This window comes from Ochotona curzoniae, unplaced genomic scaffold (assembly GCF_017591425.1).
Source record: "Ochotona curzoniae isolate NIBS_2020 unplaced genomic scaffold, NIBS_Ocur_1.0 contig_2321, whole genome shotgun sequence".
Classification (NCBI taxonomy): domain Eukaryota; kingdom Metazoa; phylum Chordata; class Mammalia; order Lagomorpha; family Ochotonidae; genus Ochotona; species Ochotona curzoniae.
The window spans coordinates 18638563-18665624 of NW_024465421.1; the positions used below are offsets into that span (position 1 = coordinate 18638563).

Here is a 27062-nt window from a genome sequence, read left to right on the forward strand (position 1 = left end):
TGGTGATGGGGTGTTGTGGGGCCATGGGGCTGCTTGGGTGGCAGGGCCAGTGCACAGGGGGACTTCCTGGGGTTGATGGAGAGGTTCTCCTTGTGTTTGTGACAGTGGCATGCCCATGTGGCTTGATCAGGACAGGTGTGTAAATGCAGTCAGAGGAGGGTGAAGTGTCTGGGGAGAAAACTGGACCTCCAGAAACCTGATGAAGAAATTCCATGTGCGAGTCTATCGTAGAGACGTAGAGACACTTGTAGTGGCAAAACGTAACTGAAATGACCAGTCATAGGGAACGGTCAGATAAACAGCAGTACATCCATACAGTGGCGTATTACACAGCTACTAAAGGAATACACAGCCTAAAAGTTATTAGTTTAACTTGAGCAGTAGAGAGACAGAGACACGCACAGAGGGACCTCCCTCTGCTAGTTCCCTCGCCCAGGTGCCTGGAAGCCAGTGGCTTATTGCTGTGAGTGGCAGGGGCCCAGCTGCTGGAGCCACCCCCTGGCTGGCCCTCAGGACACAGGTTAACAGGACTCCTGAGCAGAGGCAAACAGGCTCAAACTGAGGCACTGCAGTGTGGGATGCAGATTTACAGAGAGAAGCAGACACAGAAAGATCTTCCACCCGCTGGTTCACTCCCCAACTGGCCACAACAGCCAGAGCCAAGCTGATCCAAAGCCAGCAGCCAGGAGCTTGTTCTGGGTCTCCTACACAGGTGCAGGGTCCCAAGACCTTGAGCCATCCCTCACTGCTTTCCCAGGCCACAAGCAGGGAGCTGGATGGGAAGTGGAGCAGTTGGGACACAAACCAGCACCCAAATGGGATGCTGGCACTTGCAATGGGAGGATTAGCCAGTTGAGTCATCGTGCTGGGCCCCCAAGCCTCATCTTAACTCCTGAGCCAGAGCCTGAGAGGTCAGCCCTGGCCATCTGTCTTCTGTGCACAAAGAGGAGTCTAGGCCATGCCTGCTGCAGTTTGGGGTCACTGTGTGGAGAGCTTGGTCCCTGCAGTCTTGTGTTATTGGTCCTAAGGAGGCAGACACTTGGTCCTACTTTGGCGCTCAGAGGTGGAGCACATGGGAAGGGGGTAGATAGGGTTAGGCTGCTGGAGTGGGCCTGGGGGGGTTTATCTAGAGTGATTGAGACAGACCCTCCCTCTGCCCTGCTTTGCCTGCAGGATGCAGTGCACTCCCACCTGGAGCTTGGCTGCTTAAGGGGCTCCTCCCCAGGGGCTGGGAAGCAGCCCACAGCACCCCCGGGCGCTTTAGGAAAACTAGAAACTTGGCCAACTTGGCACTGAGCTGCTTGGGTTTCCCAGAGCTGCCACCCCATCTGTAGATCTTGGGGTTCACTGTTGCTTTAGTGTCTTCAGGACAAGGTGCCTCAGCCGGCCTGCAGCGTGAGCCCCTCTAGCCGGGCTTTATGACAGTGGTGCTGAGTCACAGAGGCGCTGCCCGTGCCTTCCCCTTTTTCCCCATGGGTGCCTGTGGCGCTCGGGCAGTTTGGCCCTAAAGGGGCTATGAGTGGAGGATGGAGTTTCTGGGAACCAGTCAGACCGCCAGCTACTGCACCCCCCGGAGGATGTGCGCGACGGCGCTGCCTTCCGCGGCGCAGGCGCAGACCCCGGTGATCCAGGAGTGCTACCAGCCCTACTACCTGCCTGGGTACCGCTATCTCAACTGCTGGAGGCCCAGCCTCTTCTACAGGATCACCGATTCGCAGAGCTGCCCCGAGATGTGCCACAGCTCCCTGCGACCGCCCACCATCCTGCCCGCGCTGCGCTCCGCGCTCTTCTGCCGCTGCAGCCCGCGGGACTGGGAAAAGGCCAATGAGCGGCAGATGCGCGGGGCCGAGGCCTCGAGGCTGTGGGCCGGCAGGCTGACCGGCGACTCTCTGCGCCTCATGCAGGACAAAGACCAGCTGACGCGCCAGATGCAGGAAGGTACCACCCGCAACCTGGGCCAGCGGCTGTCGGACATCGGCTTCTGGAAGTCCGAGCTGGGCTACGAGCTGGAGCGGCTTCGCACGGAGAACCACAGCCTGGAGGCGGTCAAGCAGCGGCTCCAGTGCGCGGTGGAGGAGATCAACTGCCCCTTGCAGGTGAGCGCGGGCGTGTGCGCGGCCGCCGGCGAGCAAAACCTGCCGTCGGGCGGGATGGGGACTGGGTGTGCAGGGGCGGCGGGCAGCGCATGCCTCCGCCCAAGATAAAGGTGATGGGTGTGCCTTACAGGTGTTGGGAGCTGCAGCTTCCTGGGCCAGGATACTCAGAAAGTACCCGGAAACGTGGAATGGAAGGGTGGGGAAAAAACTGGGGTACAAACGATTTTGAAATCCATGCAATCTTAAAAAACAAACAAACAAAAACCCTTACATTTTTTTGTTATAACCATTTTGAAAGATTTCCTAAAAGAGCAGCTTTTAAAATAAAAATGTGTTTTTAGTCAATCCAAGATAACCTCAGTCAAAAAGTGGAGGTTGTCAGCCTGATTCTTCTCAGACTTACAGCAAAATTGCAGGGTCTTCACCGACACAGATGAAGCTGAGTGTACACACCCGTGTGTGTCAGGGTCCCTTGAAGGATTATCTAGAAATGACTGCCTCGTTCCTCTCCATGCCTGCGTAGACAGCTCAGGGTGGGCATTCCCTGGCCCTTTCTAGGCCTCCCATCCTCCAGACACATTCTGGACCCATGGACACCGAATGAAACAAATACTCAAAGGGGCATGAACTTCCAACAGGGACACAGAGGAGCCCCTTGTTTTTAAACCCGTCTGCCAGAACTCTCGTGGGTTCCTTGGCTGTGACTGTGTGTCCTGGAGACACCGTACAAGGAGCTGGGTGGATTTTGAGGAGGAGCCAGTGGCGTCTGCCTCATGCCCACACTATACCAACCACATTCCTGCTCCCAGGGGCATGTGGTGCCTTGGAATCTCCAACCCAGAGGCCCGCTCCTGCTCCAGGTCCTCCTGGGAGATGCAGCATGGATTCCCACCATTCCGCAATTCCCGAGCTCGCCCCTAGGATGAGGACCCACTGCCTCCTTCTGAGACCCACAGTGGCAGTGTCTGAATCCTGTCGCTCTTGTGTCCGCTCCCTGGCCTGACTGGAAGGACCTGTGTGCACCTGTAGCCTCCGGGGGATACGGGCACCCCCAGTGTCTCAGCCCTACCTGCATGCCAGCCAGGCAGTCCCTCTTTCCTGAGCTTGTGAGCCTCCACCCAGCAGCGAGAGCCGTGATTGACAGCACTACCCTGCAGTCTCTACCATTTTGTGGCTTCTTGGATGACACCCCAAAGGTGAAGGTCCTAATTTCTGAATTTCTCCACCCCTCCCCACACCATCGTTACAGTTCTTGCTTTACTTTCTCTGCTCCAGTTCTAATGGCTTCCTGTCTGTTCTTCCTCCAACCCCGGGGCCTTTACACTTGTTAGTACCCCGCTTCCTGATGTGTTATTCCCACTCATCTCTGATTCTCCCAATCCAGTATCATAGAGAATCCCTCCTTAATCACTTCCTGCCCTAACCATCTCCACTGCTGCCCTGATCATGGTTCCGAACGATCCAGTCTCTTGGTATGTGTTTTGTCCTTTGGTAGAGCTCAGGCTGGGTGAGAGCTGGGATGCATCCTTGCTAGTGTGCCCTACCCACAGGCCCTTGCACAGAGCATGGCTCAGAGGGGACTCTGCGGTTTGCCTGGACAGACTCAGAGCTCCCACGTGCATCCGCATCCCACAACCCTGATTCCTTCTCGCTCCCACTGCTCTTTGTGACATCACAGCCTGGCAGCCAATCACCATCTCCCCTAGTCTCCAATTGCAGAGTGCCCGGGGCAGCTCCTTCTCCCATGCCCTCACCTTCCACAGCTGTAAGGCCCTTGGCAGTGTAGCAGAGCTGCTGGGCCCTACCTGGGCCTGGCCACATTCAAAAGCTCTCCTCATATGTGGAGGTCTCCCAAGAGGGGCTCTTACACACAATCCTGGGCAAAGTTTGGAGGGCTCCGCATTTGTCATACTGGCATGACCAGCCTGTGAGACCTCAGGATGCTATAACACCATACCAGCTGTGCACCACACCAGATGTGCAGCTTGGTGGAGGAGTGACCCAGGCGTGCAGAGTGGCTAAGCCTGGAGTTGTACTTAAGAGAAGGTGAGAGGCAGATGGCAGCTGAGCTAATTTTATTGGAACTGGAGTGGAGTATTACTGTGTTATAGTTACATGGGCAGGCTTGCTGACAATTATAAGAAGGACTGATTAGCCCTTACTCCTAACCCTTGTGGGTCCCTCAGGACACTGCCTGATCCTGCTTTCACCCACAGTCCTAAGGAGGCAGGGGAGATGGAAATCTGGGAAATAGACTGATGTAGCCACAGGAACTGCCTAGGTTTTTGGAAGCAAGGAAGAGACTGGGGCCAAGGTCAGTGGGAGGTCTACACACAGCTGCAGAGGGAAGACGCTCTGTCCCATTGCCCCCTGCAGGTGGCCCTCGAGTGCCTGTACCACCGAGAGAAAAGGATCGGGATTGACCTGGTCCATGACAACGTGGAGAAAAATCTTATTCGGGTAAGGCGCCTCCGGGGTCTGTCCCATCTCCTGGGGAGTAGCTGGGACCAGGGGAGAGGGCGGGCTGGTTGGTGCCAACTGGCCAGAAGGATTTTGAGCCACCTGGCAAGAAGCCACATATAGGAAGTGAGGGCTCAGGGAGCAAACTGGGTACCTAGGAAGTGGTTTAGCAACAGGGAGAAAAGGGATCATTTGGGGCTCTTGCCATCTCTAAAAGTGGGTGTGGCAACAGTACTCATACCCTCGCCACCACCAAGAAAAGAGCTAGCATTTCTTTTCATTTTTTCTTTTAGATATTTATTTATTCAAAAGGCAGTTAGAGTGGGTGGGAGAAAGACACAGACATCTTCCATTGGCTAGTTCACTCCCCAGATACCTACAACAGCTGGAGCTGTGCCAGGCTGAAGCAAGGAGCCAGGAGCTTCCTCTGGATCTCCATGTGGGTGCAGGAGCCTTTGAGTTTGGGTCATGCTCTGCTGCTTTCCCAGGCCATTAGCAGGGTGCCGGATCTGAAGTGGAGCAGCTGGGACTTGACCAGGTGCCCTAATAGGATGCTGCAGCAGGCAGCAGCTTAACCTGATATGACCTAGCATGGGTCCTAGAGCTAGTGTTTCTGGAGCACCTGCTGTGTGTCAGTTCTGTGCCCCTTTATGTGCATTTGTTGATGGCATGACAAAACAATCTCTGAGCACTCGGTGCCTAGCAGGTGCAACATTCTCTTTCAATCCGGAAGTAAGAATAAAGTCATAAAAAGAACAAGTCTCCTGGGGAAGGCAAGATTCCTGACAAGCTGGACCATGTGGGTTGATCAAGGAGTGCCCTAGTCTTTTCTCATCTGTAGGACTGAGGGTGGGCTGGGCAAGCTTGGGCTCCCACTTGTGAGTTCCTAAGAGGTGCTGCTCTGACATTCTCCCTTTCAGGAAGTAGACTTGCTAAAATGCTGCCAAGAACAGCTGAGGAAATTATTTCAAAGAATTGACATCCAGATGCGGTAAGGACTTCTCTCTGCTCTCCTCGAGGTCTGTTTTGGGACGCCCTCCCTCCAGATCGGGAAGTGGGGAGTTGCAGATGGACTCACTGGTCTCTTGGTGGTTCTTGGGGACTGTGGTGTGCTGGTAATGCTTAACAAGCAACAGTTCCCCATGAAAGCTAAGAATGTCTTGATTTAGGTGGGTCACTGCCTGTGGTGTCACTGCCTGTGCAGTGGCTGCCGTCGGGCACCATGATGGTAGTACTGTGATGTGTACAGTAGGCTCTCATGACCAGGTGTAGCTCTTGTTTACAAGTTCTGGCCAAAGGACACTGGCCTCCCTGAATCCTTTCCTCACATGGCCTGACCAGGTCAGTCTGGGTCCTGGCAAATGGCAGCAGGTGAATACTGTTAGGCAGCCAGATCAGGGCCTGGGGCCTCTCCGGGAGGGAACTGGGGGATGCCTAGGGCCCAGGGGCCTTCAAAAGGAATCAGCTTCTTGGAAGATTGGGTAAGTGGCACACTGACTGGCCTGCAGGCCCCTCTGTTAATTAGAAGGAGGTTGGAGTTTTATGGGGCTTGGGACCATGGCTAAGCTCCTGGCGCTTGGCTCCCTGCCTGGCTCTGGAGCTGGCTGACACACTGCTCTTGGTTTCCCATCACTGGTAACTCTTGACACTGGGACACAGAGAACAGGGTGTGGGCTGGTGACCCTGGCCAGTCTTCTGTGTGGTGGACATGGCCAGAGCCTGACAATCAGCTGTGGGAACTTGGGATCCTGGCAGCCCTGGGCGTTACAGTGACCTCCTCAATCCAGCAGGCCTTGGACACCCTGGAGGGGTTAGGAGTGGATGTACAAGACAAGGGGCTCCCCAGGATAAGAGGGGGAAAGACACGGTGAGTGTTTGGTACAGTGGTTGAGTTTCTCTGTGGATGCCTACATCCCATACCACAGTACCTGGGTTTCCATCCCAGCTCCTCCACTTCCAGTCCGGCTGGGAGGCAGCCAGGTGATGACTTCAGGGATTGGGCCCCTATACCCACGTGGGAGATACAGACTGAGTTCTGGGCTCCTGGCTTTGCATGGAAGAGCTTTTGCTCACACTCTGTCTCTCTCCCTTTGAAAGAAATAAATAAGATGTTACAGACAAGCTACCCAAAGGTCAGATTGCTTGGCCAGAGCTAGACAGCTGGAAGACTTCTTGAAATTACATTTGCTCCGACTGAAAGGACACGTTCTTAGAGCAGCATCTCCCAGTGCCAGCCCCTGTCCCTGACCAGTTGTCAGGCTGCTCCCTGCTTCTATGAGGTCAGTTGAGATCAGAAGGGACTTGCCACCTTCTCACCCTCAGCAAGAGGGTCTTGCACTATAGACACTTAGCTTGATTCCAGGGCTTGGCTCTAGTGTGCGCTGCTGCAGTGAGCTGAGGCCTGCAGGTTCAGTGTGAAGTGTTCATGAATTTCCTTTGAATGTACAGCAGGCTTGGGGTGGCTGGACCACGTGGGAATTCTGTTTCAATATCTCTGAAGAATTTCCACACTGTTTTCCATAATGACTGTACCAATTTACATTCTTACCCCGGGGTGACGGAGGGTAAAAACCAACACTCTTCCCACCTTTTGGATACAACAGAAGCTCCATGAGATACTGGTGATGGCTCATTACACACTTAGCATTTCTCTGATGATCAGTGGAATATCCATGAATATGATGACCATTAAATGTCTTCTCTTTAATTTTTAATTTTTAAAAAAGATTTGCTTTATTTATTTGAAAGAGTTATAGAAAGAGGAGACAAACAGAATCTTCCATCCGCTGGTTCATGCCTCAAATGGCCACCATAGCCAGGGTTAGTCCAAAACCTGGAGCCAGGAGCTTCAGTCACATGAGCCTGGGTGTTACACTGCTGCCTCCCAGGGTGTTGGAGTCTGGACTGAAGCCCGGCTATCAAATCCAGGCACTCCAGCAGGGGCTGCAGGCATGGGACCCTGGCGTGAATGTCAGTTCCTGTCGATTCTGAGATCTGGTTGATGTCTTGTCCTTACACGGTTTGAATATTAATACCTTGTTAGATGTATTGTTTGTAAATTTTTCCTTTTATGTCAGATTTTTCTCTTTGTTGGTTGTTTTCTTTGCTCTTCTTGGTCTGAGGCTATCACTTGTATCTGCTTTGCTTTTTGTTGCCTGTGCTGCTGGTGTTCTAGCCGAGAACCACAGCACAGACTTGTGCCATTTGAGCTTAGAGCTTTTCCCTGTGTTTTCTTCCTGTGGCTTTACAGTTTCCTATCTGTGGGGATATGGCAAAGTAAATACAAGGGTGCAAAGAGAGCTGGGGTGTGGGATGTGGGCCAGCTTCAACTGGAAGCCTGGCCTTGCTTGGGAGTGCTGGGTCCTGGAAAGGCAATGCTGATGCAGAGAGCTGCTGGTGTAGCCCAACAGGAGGGAGAAAGAGAATGGATCTGGGCGAACTTAGGGACTGAGCAGGCAAGAGAGACAGGCTGTTAGCCCATCTCTGTGCTGGCTGCGTCCTCAGCCTTGTCCCTCACCCCTCCATGAGGCTCCGCAGCCTGGCTACTCGGGTAGCTTCTCTGGCACTGGCACCATTGGGCTGTTGACTCAGGAGTTGTCTGGACCAAGGCTGAGGCCTGCGTGTGGGCAGGAGTGAGCTTTTCCTGGTGTGCATTGCCATCAGCCTGGTCCTGAGCCAGGAGGGGGAGTTGGGGACCACCCTGGAAGGCTCCCCCAGCCTTCGTTGGTAAGAACCATGCCCACCAGACCACCTGGGTTCTTTGGTCCCTGGGTCCTCCGACAGCTCTGCTCTCCACACTCTTGTCTTCCATCGTGTTCTAGCTCACTGGACAGGATGGGCTCCACTTTGCCATGATTGTGCTAATGGGGAAGGCCTCAAAGGTCCCAGGATTGTGTCACCTGCCCTAATACATGTGCTGGGACAGTGAAGACCCTGGCAAGGTGTAATCTTCTTCTTCTTCTTCTTTTTTCGTCCTCCTTGATTCCTCAAAACTTTTGGTAGCAACCAACACCCTTAGTAAGAAGAAAGTGTAAATCAGACCACACAAGAAACCATAAAGTCAGACAGAGACATAGAGACAGACAAGGGAGGGGACACAGAGGAACCTGCTAGAAAAGGGACAAGAGAACAACATGAGACTCTAGCTGACATCTGGGTCTAACCTCACCTAGTGCACGCTCCTTCTGTCTGTCTCTTCTGATGCTTCTAAATATTTCAAGGCCAGTGTGCTGACAGAGCTTACATGTCCTCAACAAGGACTGACTACACTCTCTTTTTGGTCATCGTAGAAGCAAGAAAAAGGCCCAGGCCCTGGACTGGGAGCCCTGGACTTCAGTGGGGCTAGTGTAATTTGTGTCTGTGTCTGAAATGATGCCCTGTTAGCAGGAAGAGTGGTTGGTTTTCCTTGAAAGACATGTATGTTTTCCTTTTAAAATACATTTATGCATCTTTTAAAGGTTGTTTTAAAAACTAGTAGGTAATATTTGGCAGGTATTTGATGTTTGGCAACAGTCATGGAAGTGGTTCTGAAATGCCTCAAGTTTGGCAGGTAGTGGCCTTTAAATCTAAGGTTTGTAGCCAAGATGGGAGTTCTCCAGGCTTGAGCCCTGGGCTGCCCTGTGTCCTCATCCTTTAACAGGTGCCAGTCTCTCTACCCAGTGAACCCCACTCTGCCATTCACCCAGCCCTGGCTCCACCCACCCCATGACCACACCAACTTCTAGACTACACCTACATCCACCCTGTAACTACACACAACCCCTCACTCCACCCAGTCTCTAGCTGGTCCTTGACTAGCCTGGCTTTGTGAGCAGATTCCCTTTAGTGTCTCTGTTTTTGTCCATATGATGTTTTCAGCTTGGAATGGTCACTCCCGTGCACAACTTTGTCTATTCCTGTTTATTATGCAAACCTGGCTCAGACGCCTCCCCAGGAAGCCCTCCCTGACCACCATCTCATTCTGAGTTGACAGTTTCTTCCTCGCATTACTCTAACCTTTCCAAGCCTGCATTGCTACCCTTGCATTCTGAAATTTTTTTTGTACTGTATTTGTCCCATTCATAATTTATCCTTCTGTACCCTGCAAAGGGGAGGTGTAATGATTTATGAAGTGATTTGACTTGATAGAGGCTTTGTTGAAGATGTGAATAAGTGCTTTCCAAGTCAGATCAGCAGCCTAGAGTTTGAGGGCCTTGGTATTTGTTCTTGTGAGTAAAGTTTTATTGAAACAAAGCCACACCATCATTTCCATATTATCTGTGGTGACTTCTGTGTGTCTTTGAGTAGTTGCAACAGACAGCAGGGAGCCACAAAGCCTAGAATACTGTTTGATCCTTTATAGTAAATTTTTACCCCTCCCGGAGCTAATGAATGCCTTGAGATCTGTGTGGACTTGTGGCAAGGTGGGGCAGTGGGGTTGGCTCTGGGTATGTGGTGGGGACATTGGGGTAGAAGGGCGCTGGGGAGGTTTGTGTGGACACAGTATCCTTCTGGAAGTCTGGGCATTTGGTTGCAGCCGTTGCTCTGGTGCTCACCTGCTGCGTGACCGTGTGTGTCCTCTGGGTCCATGCATGGTCCAGGAATAACCTTTGCCCGGCAGGGACAACCGGGATGCTCAGCATGCCCTGGAACGGGACATCGAGGACAAACACTCAGCCCAGTTCATCGATGAGAAGTGCTTTAATCTGAGGAACACGTCGGATTGCATCAGCTTCTTCCATGGCATGGAGAAAGTCGACGGCACGTAAGTGTTGGGCTCTGGCCCCAGCCGAAGGGCCACTCTGGGGGGACATCAGGCGCCTGCCAGCTTGGGGGGTATGTGGCTAAGTGGGGTGTCCTCTGTTATAAGCAAGAGAATCCAAGAATTTTGTGGAAGATTGTAAGGGAGCCTCAGATACATAGCAAAGGCCTGGCGAGGGACTGGAAGCTGATCAGGTGTTCAATCCAAGTGCTGCCACCTTCCATCCTTGCTCCAAAGAGACGCTGTGATGGGCTCAGTGAGGGTCAGAGGGCCACTGCCACTGGGCATCAGACCAAGACAACGCTGTGGCTGTGACTACGTGGCAGCAAAATGCCAGCTCAGCTGGGAGAGCATTGGATGCCAGCCTGCACTGGCCATACCTTAGGAGAGTGCACTCTGGAGCCAGGCTGAGTGAGTCACTCAATCTCTTTGGGCCTTCTTAGTACCTGCCTCCCAGGGTTGCTGTGAGCATAGCACAGTGGGCATGTGGCACTGCAGTCACAGAGCCTGGCACAGAATGGGAACAGTGAGTGCTTTCGTCATGGCAGCTCTGAGGTAGGGACCTTGGATATACCTGCCAGGGTTCACCAGGTGCTCCACCTGGTGGAGAGCTTGTCAGACCAGATGCCTCTCCCTGAATGGGCCAGTGAAGGCTGGAGAGAGGAGTGCTGTGGGTACAAAGCAAAAGGGGTGACTGTCATGACCCCCTCTTTCTTTCTACTTATTGTATTATTTATTATATAGAGTATGCACATTCCTACCCAAACTGGTTCCCTCCCCAACATGCCCACATGGCCAGGGCTGACCCAAAGCCAAGGCCAGGAACGAGACACTCCGTCTAGGTCTCCCATATGAACAGCAGGAACCCAATTACTGAGCTGTCATTGCAACAGAGGAAACTGGAGCCTGGGTTCTAGCATCCAAAATCAAACCTGGCTACTTCCATGGGGGGTGCAAGCTTCTTAAACACTGGACTGTCTGCCTGTGCCCGCTTTTTAAAAAAATTTATTTTTATTGGAAAGGCAGATTTACAGAGAGAAGGAGAGTCAGAGAAAGAGCTTTCATGCACTGACCTACCCCCCGGATGGCTACAATAGCTGGAGTTGAGCCGATCTGAAGCCAGCCTCAAGAGCTGCTTCTGGGTCCCCCATGCCGGTGCAGGGTCCCACGAACTTGAGCTATGTCTGCTGCTTCCCCAGTCCATGAGCAGAGAGCTGGATCGGAGGTGGAATAGCCAGGACATGAACTGATAGCCATATGGGAGGCTGGCACTGCAAGGCAGAGGATTAGCCACTGCACCATATATATGACACATGTAAAGTCATTGGAAAAAAACATAATTGAAATGTAAGTTTATTCTGATGCAAAAGATTTTGTTTAAACTCGTGCATTACATGGGAAAATCTTCAAAATATTGTGGAAAATCCATTTTGTGAAAAGAATCATACATGGATTTTGAAGTTTTTGCACCCAAATCAGGCTATTTTGAATGCCGTTTTCCCCAAGGTTCCGAGGTGCCCTCATTGGGCTGCATTCGGCACACAGGCTGTGCAGCTGATACTTGCTATACTGAAGAAAGAATATACTGGAGGAAGGGAGGAGGAAGTCTAAGTTTGGATCACTTCCTGGGTCATAACAAAGGTCAAAGCGCTAAGATGGCCCTTTGAGATCTGCAGCAGTGACCATTCTGGGTCATCCTGCCCCTCTTCCTGAGAGAGTGAACACTGCTTGGGTGCTGCCAGGGTGAGCCAGGCTTAGCTACGGCTGCCCGTCTACCCGGGATCTTGGGAGGGTCATTTCTCACCCAAATGCCTCTCCCAGAAGCTGGCAGCCTGGCTGGCAGGCAGATGCTCTGGTTTCTATGGCTGGGAAGGGCCTGCTGGAAAGCCAGGGCTGCTGTTAGTGCTGGCTGTACATGGGCCCCTAATGTCCTGTCTGCTACTGAGGCCTGGGACCTGTGGGACAAAGGTTGGGGGGCAGCAGGTGCTCAAGGACCATGCCTTAAATGGACAAGTTAGCAATAGGAGTGTAGCCACATGCTTGGCACCCAGAGGAGGGCTTGGGCTACCATAGTGCCCAGAGCCTGCTGCTGGGCCTCTCTGGGCTAATCATGTAGGGGGATGGGGGCAGAAAAAAGAATACTGAGTGCCCTTTTAGAAATACAAAGGGTGGCTTGGGACTGTGGTGGCCAATGTGGTAAGTGTCACCTCCCAGGGGACACTTGGCCATCTCTGGAGACATCTGTGGTTGGTATGACTTGGGGGATGCTGCCATCCCCCTGCCCCACACAGAACAACCCCTCACCTCAAGAATTCCTTCCCGCCTCAGGGCGCAGACCATGAAGACAGAGAGACTGAGGCCTGGGAGGTCTCCTGCTGATCCCTCATCCCTGATCCTGCTGGTCCCTCATCCCTGATCCTGCTGATCCCTCATCCCTGATCCCGCTGATTCCTCATCCCTGATCCCGCTGATCCTCATCCCTGATCCCTCAGCCGCGTCCTGTCTGTCTGCCTTGAAGGATCTCCGTGCCTGAGACCTGGGCCAAGTTCAGCAACGACAACATCAGGCACTCGCAGAACATGCGGGCCAACTCCATCCGGCTGCGGGAGGAGGTGGAGCACCTGGTGGAGAGCTTGTCGGACCAGATGTGGAAGCAGTTCACCGACACCAACCTGGCCTTTGACGCCCGCATCTCCGAGGTGACAGACGTGAAGAACAAGCTGCAGACACAGCTGGCCAAGGTGGGCAGATGCATGCAGGGACCGTCGTCCCTGAGCCCAGCCCTCACCTGGGAGTGGTCCTAGCAGTACCTAAGCACCTTGCAGTCTCCACTCCTGGTGCTGAAATGATCCCCCTGCATCCCACCAGCTGTGGAAAGGATGGGGTTGGGAGCTTCCAGGGGCTCAATCCCCCTTTGCTCCCTGGGCGGCACAGCTGGGAACTTGGTCCGATGGTCACCATAGACTCCAGTAGGCCATAGGGGCCCCTATTGCTTGCCACTCCCCATCTGAAGACCACGTGGCTGAGCATGACCTGGTGTCCATAACACAACCCCCAGAGAACGTTGTCCCTGCCAGACTGAGCGGATCTTTTCTGCCTACCCCAGCTACTTTGGAAATACTAACCTGTGGGTTCTCCCTCAAATATTGCTCCCCCTTCAGGGGTGAGAGCTTTTTTGCTTTGATGAGGCCATGACTTTCTAATTCTACTTCCTGTTCCTCCTGCACTAAAAGCTCTTCATACTCTGCTCTTGGGCAGGAAGTGCCAGGTGAGGAGTGCCCTCTGGTTGCCAGAGGCTAGGCAAAGTGCTGGAACTCAGCAAGGAGCTGTGTGAGCGTGGCAGCCATCCTGTTCTGGTTGGGGAACAGCAGTGGCTACAACATATACACCCAGGAAGGACTTAGAGATGGCAGTTCTGACTAGAGGGTGCTGGGTGGAGGCAAGGGACTGGGCTCGAATCTGTATTTGCAGAACAGCAGCCCCCGTAGATTGTGTTTGTACCTGGGGAGACGTAGTGGGCGGCAGATGAGGCTTGATGGGGCTTCGGGGGCAGCTCACGCTGTCTTGCCTGGGAAGTGGAGGAGGCAGACCAAACAGAAGCTTCTATGAGATAATTTCAAGATGTAATCAGCCTTCATAGAGGATGAGTCAGATTCTCCCGGGGGCCCTGCATTGAATGAAGCAGACAGGCAGGAGAAATTTCCATCGAGAGCAGATTCAAAAGGAGGCATTTGGCAAGGAGTGGTGGGAGGGGCATTGTGGAGCCAGGATGGGGTGGGATCAAGGTGGCGGGAGGGGCAGGGCTCAGATCTTGGGGTCTTGGTAGGCCCTGATGGAACATCTGGTTTGGATTTTGTCCTGAAAGCAGTGGGGAGACTTCAAAGGGTGTTAAACAGGAAAGTGCCAGAATCCAACCTCATGCTGTGGTTCATTTATTTTCCTCCTGGTGGAGTGAGGGTGGCAGAGGTTAAGAGGGGACACAGGGAGAGTGGAAGATGGCTGGGGGTGGCAACAGTGGTGGAGGGGGCCAAGTTGACATGCTTACCTTTCCTCTATCCTTCACTAAACACTTTCCTATGAATCTTCTAGAACAAGACTAGCAAACATTTCTGGGGAGGGAGGTAGATAAAGGGTCCTTCCAGCTTTACAGGCGTGTGGTTCCTGTCACAAGCACTCAGTTCTGCCTAGGTCTTGCCAAAGCAGCCACAGCCACCATGCACACAGACACGCCTGCCTGGGGCCCAGGGAAACCTCAGTTACAACAGTAGGCACTGGGCTGGAGTTGGGTCCTCCTTGCAACTCTGCTGACTCTGGCTCTGGGGCTTAGCTCCAAGGTTCCCTCCTCCAGGACTCCTTCCGGTTCAGTTGCCCACCCTCTGGGTGGACGGCCCCTGTATCCTGGGGCTGTGTTTGCCACAGTATCTTCAACCCCCAAACTGTGAGGCTAGAAGCAAAGACTATGAGGCTGATGGCTTGGGTGGGAATCTTGGAAGACTTTCTTAGCTTGTCTGGGCACCAGGCCCCCCGCTTGTAGTCTAGGGTTAAGGAGAGAGCTGACTCGGGGCTGCCAGGAGGGTCTCTGAGTTACTGTGGGTGAAGCTGGGCCCAGGGGGCACGAGCTGCTGTCCATGTCACTGTCTCCTTCCTGCCTCAACATCGTGGTCCCACACCCTGCACCCCAGCCCGCCCCACCTACCTGCTGCTTGTGCGATCTTTGGGCAGTGAGTGAGAAGAAGCCTCGAATATCACCCTGATGTTCTCAGAAATCGATGCATAAATGAATGCTGTTAATGCCAAATTTCTTTTCTTATTTCTCTCTTGTTTTGTGTCAAACAGTTCTTCTTTTAAATTTTCCTTCTTCTTTTTAAGATTTATTTATTTTTATTGGAAAGGCAGATTTACAGAGAGAAAGAGAAAGATCTTCAATCTGCTGGTTCACTCCCCAAGTGGCTGCAATGGCCGGAGCTGAGCCAATATAAAGCCAGGAGCCAGGAGCTTCTTCTGGGTCTTCCATGTGGGTGCAGGGTCCCAAGGCTTGGGGCATACTTGACTGCTTTCTCACAAAGCAGGGAGCTGGTTGGGAAGTGGAGCAGCCACATGGATGCCAGCACCATAAGGCAGAGGATGAGCTGGTTCAATGAGCATGCCAGCTCCACATACTTCTGTGTTGTGGCAAAATACACATAATGTAAATTTTATATTTTAACCATTTGGTTAAAAAAATCTTTTATTTGAGAAGCAGAAAGGAGATGGGTACTGTCCTCTAGTTTATTCTAATGCTCAAAATCACCTCTGGCTTGGGCCAAAGTCTGGAGTCAGGAATTAAATCCAGGTTTCCCATAGGGATTAGTTCCTGACCTGAGTATTTAAACCAGGCCCTGCTGTAGCCCACTATGAAGTGTTTGTGTTTGTTCATTCAGCTTTGCCTATCAGAGGCGATCCAGAGAAGCAGCCGTGGAATGCAGTCAGAAGGCAGGCAACAAAGTTTAAACAGAAGGCAGAGGGGTTATGGATTTTAACCTCAAAAGGCTTGATATTGCTGAGGTCTCTTTGGGATTGAAACTGCCAGGCAGTCCTTAGCCTTTCCCGAGGGAGGTAGGAAGGCTGTGGAGTTGGGGCATCCGAGCAGTGAGAGCCCCAGCCAGTGATCAGAGGCCCCCAGCGCCTGCTGCCAGCGCCTCTGTTTGTCCAGGGAGGCCTGAAACCTATTGTGCAGTGGGAAATGCTTTCGTGCTTTGCAAGCAGCCGGATCTCAGCCAGGGCAGGGGCCTGCAGCCAAGTGATTGGTAGCTGCTTCCTGAAACTGCCTGGGCCTGGGGCAATGGGGCCAGCTGGCCTGTCCTCCTCACTGGACCACCCTTCGATCCCGCGGAATCCCTGGGAGGCAGTGCCTATCTCCTCAAGCTCCGTCTGTGCAGCTTTCTGACAGTGCCAAGGAGCAGACTCCACAGTGCGCATCCATCTCTGACATCCCTCTCCTGCTAACAAAACCACTCCCGGCCCCTCTCAGGCGTACAAGCTTAGAAGCAGCAAAATTTCATTAGAATTAATTGCTTCATTTGCCTTCTTTCTCTATTGTTAGAGTCTTCTGTCTTAATGGCCAGGGATACTAGTTTTCTATTCCTGGAGATACTGCACAGATTCTGTTTCCAAAGTCTGTTAAAAGCTGAAATGAGAGTTGATATAAAAAAAATAAATAAACGATTGCTTAGACCAGATGTAGGCCTGATGTGGGCCTGAAAGATCACCAGGTGAGGCTGCCTAGGGACTGTGCCTAAGGGCTTGTGTGTAGAATGGTGCAGGTAACCCGGCACAGGAGGTGTGTTCTGGGAGCCTGCCTGCATCGTCCAGGACGCAAAGGCACAGCCATGTGTCCTGATGCAGGGGTGGGACCACGTTTCAGGGAACAGTTATGACCACAGTTCTCACCCCATGTCCCTTCTGCCCCCCTGTGGTCACTCAATGATTGAGTAGCTGTTCACCCTTGTATGACTGTCTCGCTCTCAGCCCTCTCCCTGTCAGGCTGAAGCCTCAATTTCCTGGCACAGTGGTTCCTAACCAGAGGCCATTGGGTCTCCCGGAAATGTCTGGCAATGTGTGCAGGCAGGTCTAGGCTGGTGTAGCTGCAGCAGGGAATGTGCAGTGGGCATTTGTGAGTAGCAGGCAGGGATGCAAATACCTCACACAGCACAGGACAGCCCTACAACAGCGACGACCAGGCCCCATGTGCCAGTGGTGCTGCAGATGGGGAAGCTTCTTATGAAGTGAATTTCAGGTTCCAGCAGGAAACCAGAGAGGGAGAGTGTTTGAGGGGTCAGAGGACTTCCAGGACCCAGGCACACACTGAACAGCTCCCCACAGTGCACCTTGCCAGCCATACTGTGGCTGAGAAACCCTGGCCTCTGGGCATTAGGGTTAATGTATGAGAGAGAGAGGGGACAGCACTAAACAGTTGATGGGTGGACAAATAGACAGGAAGCAGGAAGGTGGAGGATCCAGCTGTGTGGCTGCTGGCTGGTATACATGGCAGGGGTTTCCAGAAGCAGTCCTCACAGTCTCCTTCCAGGGTGAGCCCTGTGATGAGCTCAGTTATACAGGTGGGTTAACCGAGGCTCAGACTCAGCACTTTGCTGAGGCCACAGGCCCAACAGCGGAGGCACAGACATGGTCCCTCAGCCTCTGTCCTGGGAGCCCTTCCTGATGTCCCAGGAAACGCAGGCTGCTGTCTCTCCACACTGTGCACTCTGTCCATCTCTGTGTCCTCCAAAGGGTAGCCACAGTGAGGTCTGCCCCCAACTAAGCTTGGACCCTGTGGTCCTCCACATTTGGATTTTAACATGCATGGGGATGAGTCGCTGCAGTTTAAGTGGTGAGGCCTGACCAGCCCTGAGTCCAGGGATGTTGGCCTATGAGCCACACTTGGAGCAGAGCTGTGCTGGAGGGATTGTTTTCTGTTCTGCAAATCCAGAACTCCCAAAGGTATAGCAGCCTCAAAGGGGTGGGCAGCTTGGAGTGCTTTTAGCAAGGGCTGCAAACCGATGGCCCAGCAGCCAAACCTCTGCCTCCTGCCTGGGTTTGGAAGATAAAGTGAACAGAAAGACAGCAATTCCCAGGACGTTCCAGGGCCTGTGGCTGCTCTTGGGCTTCAGTGACCAAGCAGGAAGGTGTGTCTGCAGGCTGTGAGGCTGGACATCAGGACTCCTGGCCACACGAAGGGGGAGGATTCAGGGCACAGGGAAGCTACTGGCTAAGTCAATCGCGGTCTGAAGGCCTAGAATCGGGGTCTATGGTGTGAGGTCCAGTGTGGGTCTAGAAGCCCAAGAGTGCAGAAGATGGTGATGCAGCCTGTGTCGACCCCATCTGTGTGCTTGATGAGTCGATGATGCCTGCCCAGTCTGTCAATTCAAGTGCAGTTTTTCCTCTCAGACATAATGTTTAGCCATGAATCCGGGCACCTCTTAGCCGTCAGCTCCATATGTTATAGGCAGGGAACAGGTGACTGGCAGCTAGATACGCTGTGTCTGCTAGATAGCTCACCTCCACACTGTTGCTGGGAGCATTGGGGGACGGAGGTGGTTTAATGAGGGGCCTTTGAAAGGTTCTGAAGGCTTGAGACACTTGCCCAAGGTCTCCCAGCTCAAGTGTGCCACCAACTGAGACTTGGCTAGAGCCAGGCCATTGTTTGTACTCCCATTCTAACCACACCTGTGAGTATTCATGGAGCACCTACTAATTGATGAATAATCGCAGCCCTTGGGAATGTGCCTCGCTCACAGTAAGCGCAGTTTTAAGTGTCAGATATGATCATCATCATCATCGTTGATTATGTTCTGAGTGTTGACTTGGTGTGGGCATTGGGGATTCAGAAGTGATTGAAGTAGACCCTAACCCCTCCCAGTATAGTATATCAGATGGCAGAAGGACTCTTGAGAAAACAAACAGGGAACTAGGCAGGTAGGAGTGCTGGCTAATGTGGGGGTTGCAATTGAAAAATGGGAAGATCGTCTCGGCGCTGAAGCCCCAGCCTGAAGGGGGCGAGAGAAGAAGCATCCCAACAGGCAGAGCCTGTACTAAGGTCCTGTGGTAGGAGGATGGATGTGTGGGACACGCCAGCTCTGGGGGGCGGGGGGAGGTGGGGAGCGGGGAGAGTAGGTGACTGGGTGCAGTGGGTGCCTGCAAGGCGAGGTGGAGGTGCTTGGGACCTGCAGTGTGTGTGTATGCATGTATGCATAGCAGGTGCCTTGAGTCAGGCTTCCCAGTTCAAGCATGTGCAGACTGGCCCAGGGCCTTCCATCAGGGGGTTGTGTGTACTCCCACCTTACAAGCTGCCCCAAGCTTCTTTGGGTCTGGAAGCTTGGGATTGCTGCTTTTCATTTATTGATATCAGATTTGCCCTCAGAAATCTGCAAACCTGTAGCAGCAGCAAGCTGCAAGCAGGTCTTGAAAGACACCTGTCTTTCCCGCAGTCTGTGTTCGAAAGGACTTCAGCCCTTGGGGGCTTCCTGCCAGGGCCCAGGGCCTTGGTGGGCAGCACCAGGGCCTTGGTGGGCAGCACTACACTGCTGCCTGTGGCAGCGAACCCTACCTCCTCACCTCTGAGGCTGCTTTATTTTGCATGCTTTGGCGTCACCTGCTCAGGATGCTCCCTGGAGAACTCAGGATGCCCCAGGCCGCAGAAGTTTTGTTAGTACATTTTCTTAAGCACCTCTCTTTAAGAAAAACTTACAAAGGAAGTTGATGAGAAACACCAAGTCTCTGTACTGTGAGGGTTGTTTTCCTGTTTGACCTCTGTGAAGTTTCAATAAATGAAAGTTTGGTTTTATTTATTTATTTGAAAGGCAGAGTGACAGAGAGAAAGAGAATTTTCTTTCCTCTTCTCAAATGGCTGCAACAGCCATAGCTGGGCCAGGCTGAAGCCAGCACCCAGGATCTTTCCCTAGGTTTCCCACATGGAAAAAGTAAACAAGGAATGCAGGGCTTCTGGCTGCTCGGCCCTGGGCCTCACCCACAGCTTCACTGCTGTTCTTTTTTTTTTTTTTTTTTAGATTTATTTTTATTATTTTTTCATTGGAAAGGCGGATATACAGAGAGGAGAGACAGAGAGGAAGATCTTCCGTCCGATGATTCACTCCCAAAGTGAGCGCAACGGGCCGATACTATGCCGACCCGAAGCCAGGAGCCTCTTTCGGGTCTCCCACGCGGGTGCAGGGTCCCAAAGCTTTGGGCCGTCCTCTGCTGCTTTCCCGGGCCACAGGCAGGGAGCTGGAAGGGAAGCGGGGCTGCCGGGATTAGAACCGGCGCCCATATGGGATCCCGGGCATGCAAGGCGAGGACCTTTAACCACTTGCGCCACCGCGCCGGGCCCCACTGCTGTTCTTGAGACAGAACACGGTGAAGGATTGGCAGGGCTGGGTGAGCTGCCAGGTACCAGCAGCAGCAGCTTCTCGCCAACTGACCCCTATAGTATCCCTCCGTGGTCTGCACCTGCTCCCCAGTGGGGACATCTGGATGGTTGGGTGAGAGGCTTTTTGCCAGGACAGAGCACACCCCAGGCCACATGGCACCACGTAGCATTCTTCAGCTAAATAAGGCTTTACTTTCCTGTATACCAGGCTGAGGTGAGGCTGTCTGGCCTTGGGCCTGCCCCAGGGCTTCCAAAGCAGGGTGTCCCCACTTGAGTGTGTTTACATGCCGTTCATATGCTGAGCATGGGACATTCTTAGGGGATAATGTTTAACCAGCGTGTGGCCAGAGTAGCTCCTAAGGGCCAGGTGAGGGGCCAGCCTGCCCCCTGGGTGGAATTGTGAGGGCTGGCCAGTGCCCCACCACCCTGGCTCCCAACCCTGCTGCCTGTCTCAACTCCACCAGTAGGAAGCAAGTCCTTTTCAGGACTTTGTCTTAGACAGATACGGAAGCTGAGACTTGAGCTTATTTGGAAAAATTATATTTAAATCAATTTCTTGGTGCCCATACATGGATCCAACGTAACTAAAAAGTAATCTCTAGGATCTGTTGTGATTTCTGAGTATTTGGCAGCTCAGGGAAAGGGAAAACTGTGATTTTACAACTCTAGGAGGAAGAGACTGGCTATTGCTTTTTTCTTTTTTTTAATTTTTATTTTGAATTTTTGAACTTTATAATACAATTTCAGAGAGATTGAGATTCCCCCCTTCCCTGCCAGCTGTTGTCTTTTTTCTAAAAACTTTATTTGAAAGGTAGAGTTGCAGAGAGAGGGAAAGACAGAGAAAGAGAGGTGTCTCCCATTCCAAATGGCTACAGTGGCCAGAGCTAAGCCGGTCTGAAGTTAGGAACAAGAATGATCTTCCGGGTCTTGTACAGGGAGTACAAGCACTTCAACCATCCTCTGCTGCTTTCCTGGGCACAGTAACAGGGAACTGGATCAGATGTGGAGCAGCCAAGACTCAAACCGGCATCCTTACAGATGCCAACACTAGATGGTAGCTTTACTTGCTGCGCTGGATCACCAGTCCCTAGCTGTTATCTTTACTGTCCTTAACCTGTTCAGGTATGTGATTGGTTTCCCTCTACATACAAATTGGAGAGCAGTGGAACTATGTAAATATCTAGGGCAGACTACTCCCATGCTTCGATTACACAGAATCACTGGGACAGGTTAAAAATCTAGACATGCAGATCCTGCTGTGACTCGTGTATTATTTCAAGGAACATTTATTGAGTTACTACTGTAAGGAGGGTGGCTAGATTTAGCAAATAGAATGGAAGAGGTGTAAAAGATCAGTTAACTAGGGATGTCAGGGTTGGTATTTCTCCTGTGTTCCCCGAGACATGGCTTGGTCTTGGCAAGCTGCTCTAATTAGGTGCTGTAGGCACAGCATCCTGTAACAGTGACAGTGAGTGCTGTAGACACGACATCCTGAATCAGTGACAATGATGTCTTGAAGGGCTGGAACTGGCAAGTCCTGCACCAGGCCGCCTGCATGGTTGGGCTTAGGGGGTAGGGTGGGAGGAGGGCAGAATTCCTCTCCTAGGTTGCACATTGTCAACTTCTCATTTTCTCTTCGCTCACATGGTGGGTGTGAGACAACTCTCTTGGTGTCTCTTATTAATCTACATTTTTGAGATTTGTTTTCATTCAAGAGACAGAGAAAGACAAAGAGAGAGATCTCTTACCTTCTGGTTCACTCCTCAACATCTGCTGTGGCCAGGAATGGGCCAAAGCTGGGGACCAGGAACTCATGTCAGGTCTCCTATGTGGATGGTAAGGACCCAGCTACTTGCATCACTTCTGCTGCTCAGGTCTGCAGTGTGGACCCAGAACTGAGAGTTGAACCCCCTGGGTACTCCAGTGTGAGATGGTGGTGTTTTAGCTGCTAGGCCCCATGGAGTGCCTGCTTCTGGCTTGTTTTATTGAGAGTCTTAATAATTACCTTTGAGAAACCCCATCCTGACATGCCAAAACATGGGGATCAATGAATGTGGGGAGAATGCATTCATGGCCTGACACACACCAGAGTGCTTGGTGGTTTCTCTGAAATTAGGACTTACCTGGGCTTTCTGTAATTTAACTGGTCTCTCTGACATCAGCAGTCTTTGCTCATTCACTCTCCCAGCACCTCCGCCCCGTGTCCATGGTTTTGATAGTGCGTCTTTTCAACCAGGGTTTCACCAAGAGTGTGTCTGATTGATAAGGGAACTTCACAAAGCACATGAAAATGTGCATTATGAAAAGGACTATGCATGGATTTTCAATGTTGAAAGAGTGGTTAGCTGTCCATCTTGTTGGCAGACACACCGAGCAAAAAGAGCAAGTTTTCTGAAGCAGTGCCCCCCGCCCAAGAGGTCACTGGTGAGGGGACTCCTGAAATGGTGCCCAATCTCTGGGCAGCAAAAGGTGTGAGGTCTTCCTAGGTCACACTGGCCCATCTTTACCACAAGGCAATCCTCTGCACTGGGTGTCATTTGTAGACTTGGTGGGAACACAGCACAGGCGACCTTGTCTGGATCACACCGAGCCTAGCAGGGGCATCAGCACAGTCTAGGCTCAAGTGCATGGCTTGATGAGTTTGCACCAATGAAACCTACACCCAGATCAAGATGTGGAACATTCCCAGGCCCATGCGGTCTCTCTTCTGCCTCTTCCTAGGGCTAGAATTTTCTTCTTAAATTCTAGAGCAAAATAGCAGCATTGTATTGGGGAAAACGTTTCTATAGATAAGTAGGTAATTTTTAATTTCTCCCCTGCTTCTCTCTCTCTCCTTCTCCATTTCCCTCTTTCTCCTTCTCCCTTTCCCTCGTTTGCTGACCTACCTAAAAGAAGATAAGCTCAGGACTGTCAACAGATCTGGAACAATGCAGATTAATCCTCACGAAATTGGCTCTGCACATAGGCTGTCTGGTCTAGGTCACATATCCATCTTAAGGGTGCACATTTCCTTTGTCTTTCCTTTGTCTGCTGAACGCTACTTGGCCAATCCAGTGCATACTGGAGAGTCAAAATTGAGCTCCCCTGGGACTCACCTATCCCCCAGCATCCTTAGTGTCCTGGTGACCACAGATGCCTTAAGCCGCCATCCCAGAGGCAGCTTGGAAAAGGCCATATCCCTGATCCCTGGTTGCTCGAGGGTGGAGGCTGCCCAAACTGGCTTCACGGCCCCCCTCAGTGATGGCCCTGGTGTCTCCCCACAGACGCTGCAGGAGATCTTCCAGGCAGAGAACACCATCATGCTGCTGGAGAGGTCCATCATGGCCAAGGAGTGCCCACTGAAGGTGGCCCAGAGCAGACTGGAGTGCCGCACACGGAGGCCCAACGTGGAGCTGTGCAGAGACATTCCACAGTTCAAGTAAGTGGTGGCTTCGAGGGGTAGCCTCCTCTGAGAATATCTGGATCTGAGCAATGGGTCCTCTGGTCCCTGGCACATCTCATCCCACAGCCCAGCAGAGCACGTGGTAGGTGCTGGAGTTCTGAAACCAGGGTAGTGTTCCTGGGAAGCCCACCCCTTGATGCTGTTGCTTTTTAAAATATTTATTTACTCATTTGAAAGACAGAACTAATCCTGTATCAATTAGTCCATCCATCCCAAAATGATCACAATGGCTAGGCCTGGACCTGAGCAGTCAGGCTCCTAGAACTTCATCAAGCCTTCCACATGGGAGGGCAGAGGGCCAAACCCTTGGACTATAATTATCTGTTTCCCCGGGTGTATTGACTGGGAGCTGGATGGGAAGTGGAACAGCCGAATTTGAGCAGGCCCTCAAATGGGATACCAGCATTGGTAGGCAGTGGCTTAATCTTCTGTCCACAATGCCATCCTGATGGCATCTTCTTACCCACCTCGGTTGGTTGTGGCCTTGAGGCTGCCTGTGTTCTGGGAACCTGTGAGAGCCAAGGCATGACTGCCTCCCAGATGGGGACATGGTGGTGTCACCTCCTCCTTGCAGGCTCTACAGGGGAGGCCTCTCGTGTTCCCTGCACTTTCACCCCAACTCTGTTGGCACACCTTCCACCCATGACTGTGACCTTCCTCCTTCACTGGAAGGTTCCTGCACACCCCACCTACTAAAGGAGGCACAACCTGTTGACAAAGCCTTCCTCATAGAAAAGGAGGTGGAAAGCTTGTGTTGGCTGTGACGGGGTTTTGTGAGGATGGGGTTTTGTATTGTGTGGCAGCTGCCAGGCATCCTGGATGTGCCTCGTCTTGTATACACATCCCTGCCACCTCTGGGTCTCAAAGTCTTTTCTTTCTCTTAGAGGGAAAGGGGCTATTGGGGTTGGGGTTCATCCTAAATTCAGGATAATCTCATCACCCTGAATTGCATTACATTTTCAAGGATCCCATTTCCAAACAATATCCCATTCCCAGGCACAATAAGGGGAGTCCTTGAGCATGACCTTATGAGGTCCCTGTTCAACCCATTCCATCCTGATTTCTTTCCAGGGTTGTCCCCAAACTTACATCAGCACATCACCCCCTGTTTCAGCACCAGCTCCCTGCAGCTTCCCAATGCACTGAGAACTAAATCCAGGAATCTTGGTTTCCCTCAACCTCTTCTTTTCAGAAATGTGTCATCCAGTTTGGTATCCACTAGCTGCAGGAGGCTATTTCATTGACATATAGGTGACTTAAAATTAAACACATTAAATTAATGCAATTCAAAATTTGGGCTCTTAACCAAATATCCATGTGTTCCATATTCACTACCTGATGGTGGGGTGTGAGGGGACCAGTAGGTTCCACATAGGACAGATCAGGCACAGGACACTTCTGCACCACAGGAAGTGGTGTCCCTGTTAGTGGTCAAAAGGCCAGTTCCTGCTCAAAGCTCTTCTTTTCTGGTGCCTGTGGAGTTACATGGAAGCAGAGCCTCATATGGCAGTGGGAGCAGGGAGCTGCAGAGGGCAGGCCTGCTCTGCTTGACCCCATGGGTGACTCCAGAGTATTACACTGCCCCTTGCTGTTGCTCCCAGCTGTACAGGGGATGGTCTTGGCCACCTCATGCCCCTCAGCCATTGACTGTAAGCTGCACAAGGATGTTCTGGGTGGCCAAGAGAAATGTGGGCCCATGAGGCTTCCACAACCAACACATGGCAGAGGTTGGATACTCCAAACCAATGGGTCTCTAAGAGCAGTCATCACACCTGGCCCTTGAGTCTAAACGAGGCCAACCTTATTATCCTGGTTTGTAATATTGTAATCAAAAACATCTAGCACAAAATGTGCCATCAGTCATTTAGTACATTGGCAGTATGTGATCATCGTCAAGATGTCAGTTCAAAACATTTTTGTGATCACCCTACAAAAAGGAATTCCATATTCATTCAGCACTCCCCAGCCCCTGGTAATCCTGATCTGCTTTCTCTGTCTATAGATTTGCCTATTCTGAACATTTAATTCCATTTTTAAAGATTTTACTTGTTTAGTTGAAAGGCAGAGTTGTTCAGTCCCCAAATGGCTACAACAGCTGGAGCTGGGCCAGGCTGAAGCCAGCAGCCAGGAATTCTATGCCACCTAGATAGTAGGGGCCCAAGTACTTGGATCGTCTTCCGCTGCTTTCCCAGTTGCATTCGCAACAGCTGGATCAGAAGTGGAGCATCTGGAGCTTGGACTGTCACCCATATGGGATGGTTGTATCACAAGCAGCAGCTCAACTTGCTTTACCACATCACCAGTCCCGGTGCCTTCAGTCCTCTGCCTGTGCCACTGCCCTCCTCTCCTCCCAAGCTGAGCCCCCTCACCTCCAGCTCTCAGCCCTGAGCTGAGTTCTTGCTGTGTGGTGTATGCTTCTGGGGGGGATGGCTGAATAAACCGTGCCCCTCTCCCCTACCCTCACCCTAGGCTCGTGAATGAGGTGTTCACCATCGATGACACCCTGCAGACCCTCAAGCTGAGGCTGCGGGAGACACAGGACACACTGCAGCTGTTATTGATGACCAAGTCTCGGCTGGAGCACGAGCTGGCCATCAAGGCCAACAGCCTCTGCATCGACAAGGATAGGTGCATGGGCATGCGTAAGACCTTCCCCAGCATTCCCCGCCTGGTGGGCTACACCTGAGCTGCTGCTGCGGCCCTGACACCCAGCTCTCCGCTGGTTTTCTTATGTGATGCAAAATTTGAAAAAGCCAAAGAGCAAAATTAAAGTTTCATTTTCTCCTTCTCTCTCTAGAGTGAACTATGCTGTGTCCAGAATAAATGTGTCCCAAGACAAGCATTCTGGAGCTCATTTATTGTGGGAGCCTGGCCTTGGGGCAGGTCCCAAGGGAGGCGGTCCTCCCACCCCGTACCATCCCCCATGGAACTGGGAAATGCTGTAAGCGTCTCCAGCAGTGAGAGAGACCAATCTTCTTTCCTTCCTCCTTTTCTTTGTTCTTTCCTTCCTTCCTCCCTTCTTTTCTTCCTTCCTGTCTCTCTCTCTCTCTTTCTGTTTGTCCATTTGGTAGCACGATGTGGGCTCTGTGTCTACAGAGTGAGCACCAGAGCTCAGCATGTGGGGCCAAGTTCTTGTCACTTGGCTGCGCTGTGCACTAGCCTTCAAAAAGCTCTTAAGCTAGGCACTGTCATTTGCGAAATGAGGTTAAAGGTGATTGTCAGTGGTGAGGAGCAAGCGGAAAATACAAGATTTGGCAGTCAAAAGTCTTGGGTCCAAATCCTAGCTTTAACCTGGGAGGCAACCGGTGATGGCTCATGTACTTGGGTGCCTACCACCCACATGGGACACCCTCATGGAGTCCTGGGCCCTGGTCATTGTGGCCATTAGAGAAGTGAATCAATGGATCAAAGGTCTTTCTG

General features: G+C 52.0%; 1 protein-coding gene across 1 annotated transcript; it reads left to right on the forward strand.

The window, feature by feature from the left end:
* The first annotated feature begins 1526 nt into the window (after positions 1-1526).
* TEKT5 (tektin 5) lies at positions 1527-26328 on the forward strand. Its single transcript, XM_040973941.1, has 7 exons — positions 1527-2096; positions 4473-4556; positions 5477-5547; positions 10156-10299; positions 12815-13037; positions 23464-23618; positions 26112-26328. The coding sequence occupies exons 1-7, from the start codon at positions 1527-1529 to the stop codon at positions 26326-26328; spliced, it is 1464 nt and encodes a 487-aa protein (XP_040829875.1).
* The last annotated feature ends 734 nt before the right edge of the window (positions 26329-27062 follow it).

Excerpts from the sequence above, each read along its gene's own strand:
- TEKT5 (XM_040973941.1), top strand. The coding sequence starts at position 1,527 with ATGGAGTTTCTGGGAACCAGTCAGACCGCCAGCTACTGCACCCCCCGG. Across the intron at positions 2,097-4,472 it reads AGATCAACTGCCCCTTGCAG|GTGGCCCTCGAGTGCCTGTA; the intron begins GTGAGCGCGGGC and ends TGCCCCCTGCAG. Across the intron at positions 4,557-5,476 it reads TGGAGAAAAATCTTATTCGG|GAAGTAGACTTGCTAAAATG; the intron begins GTAAGGCGCCTC and ends TCTCCCTTTCAG.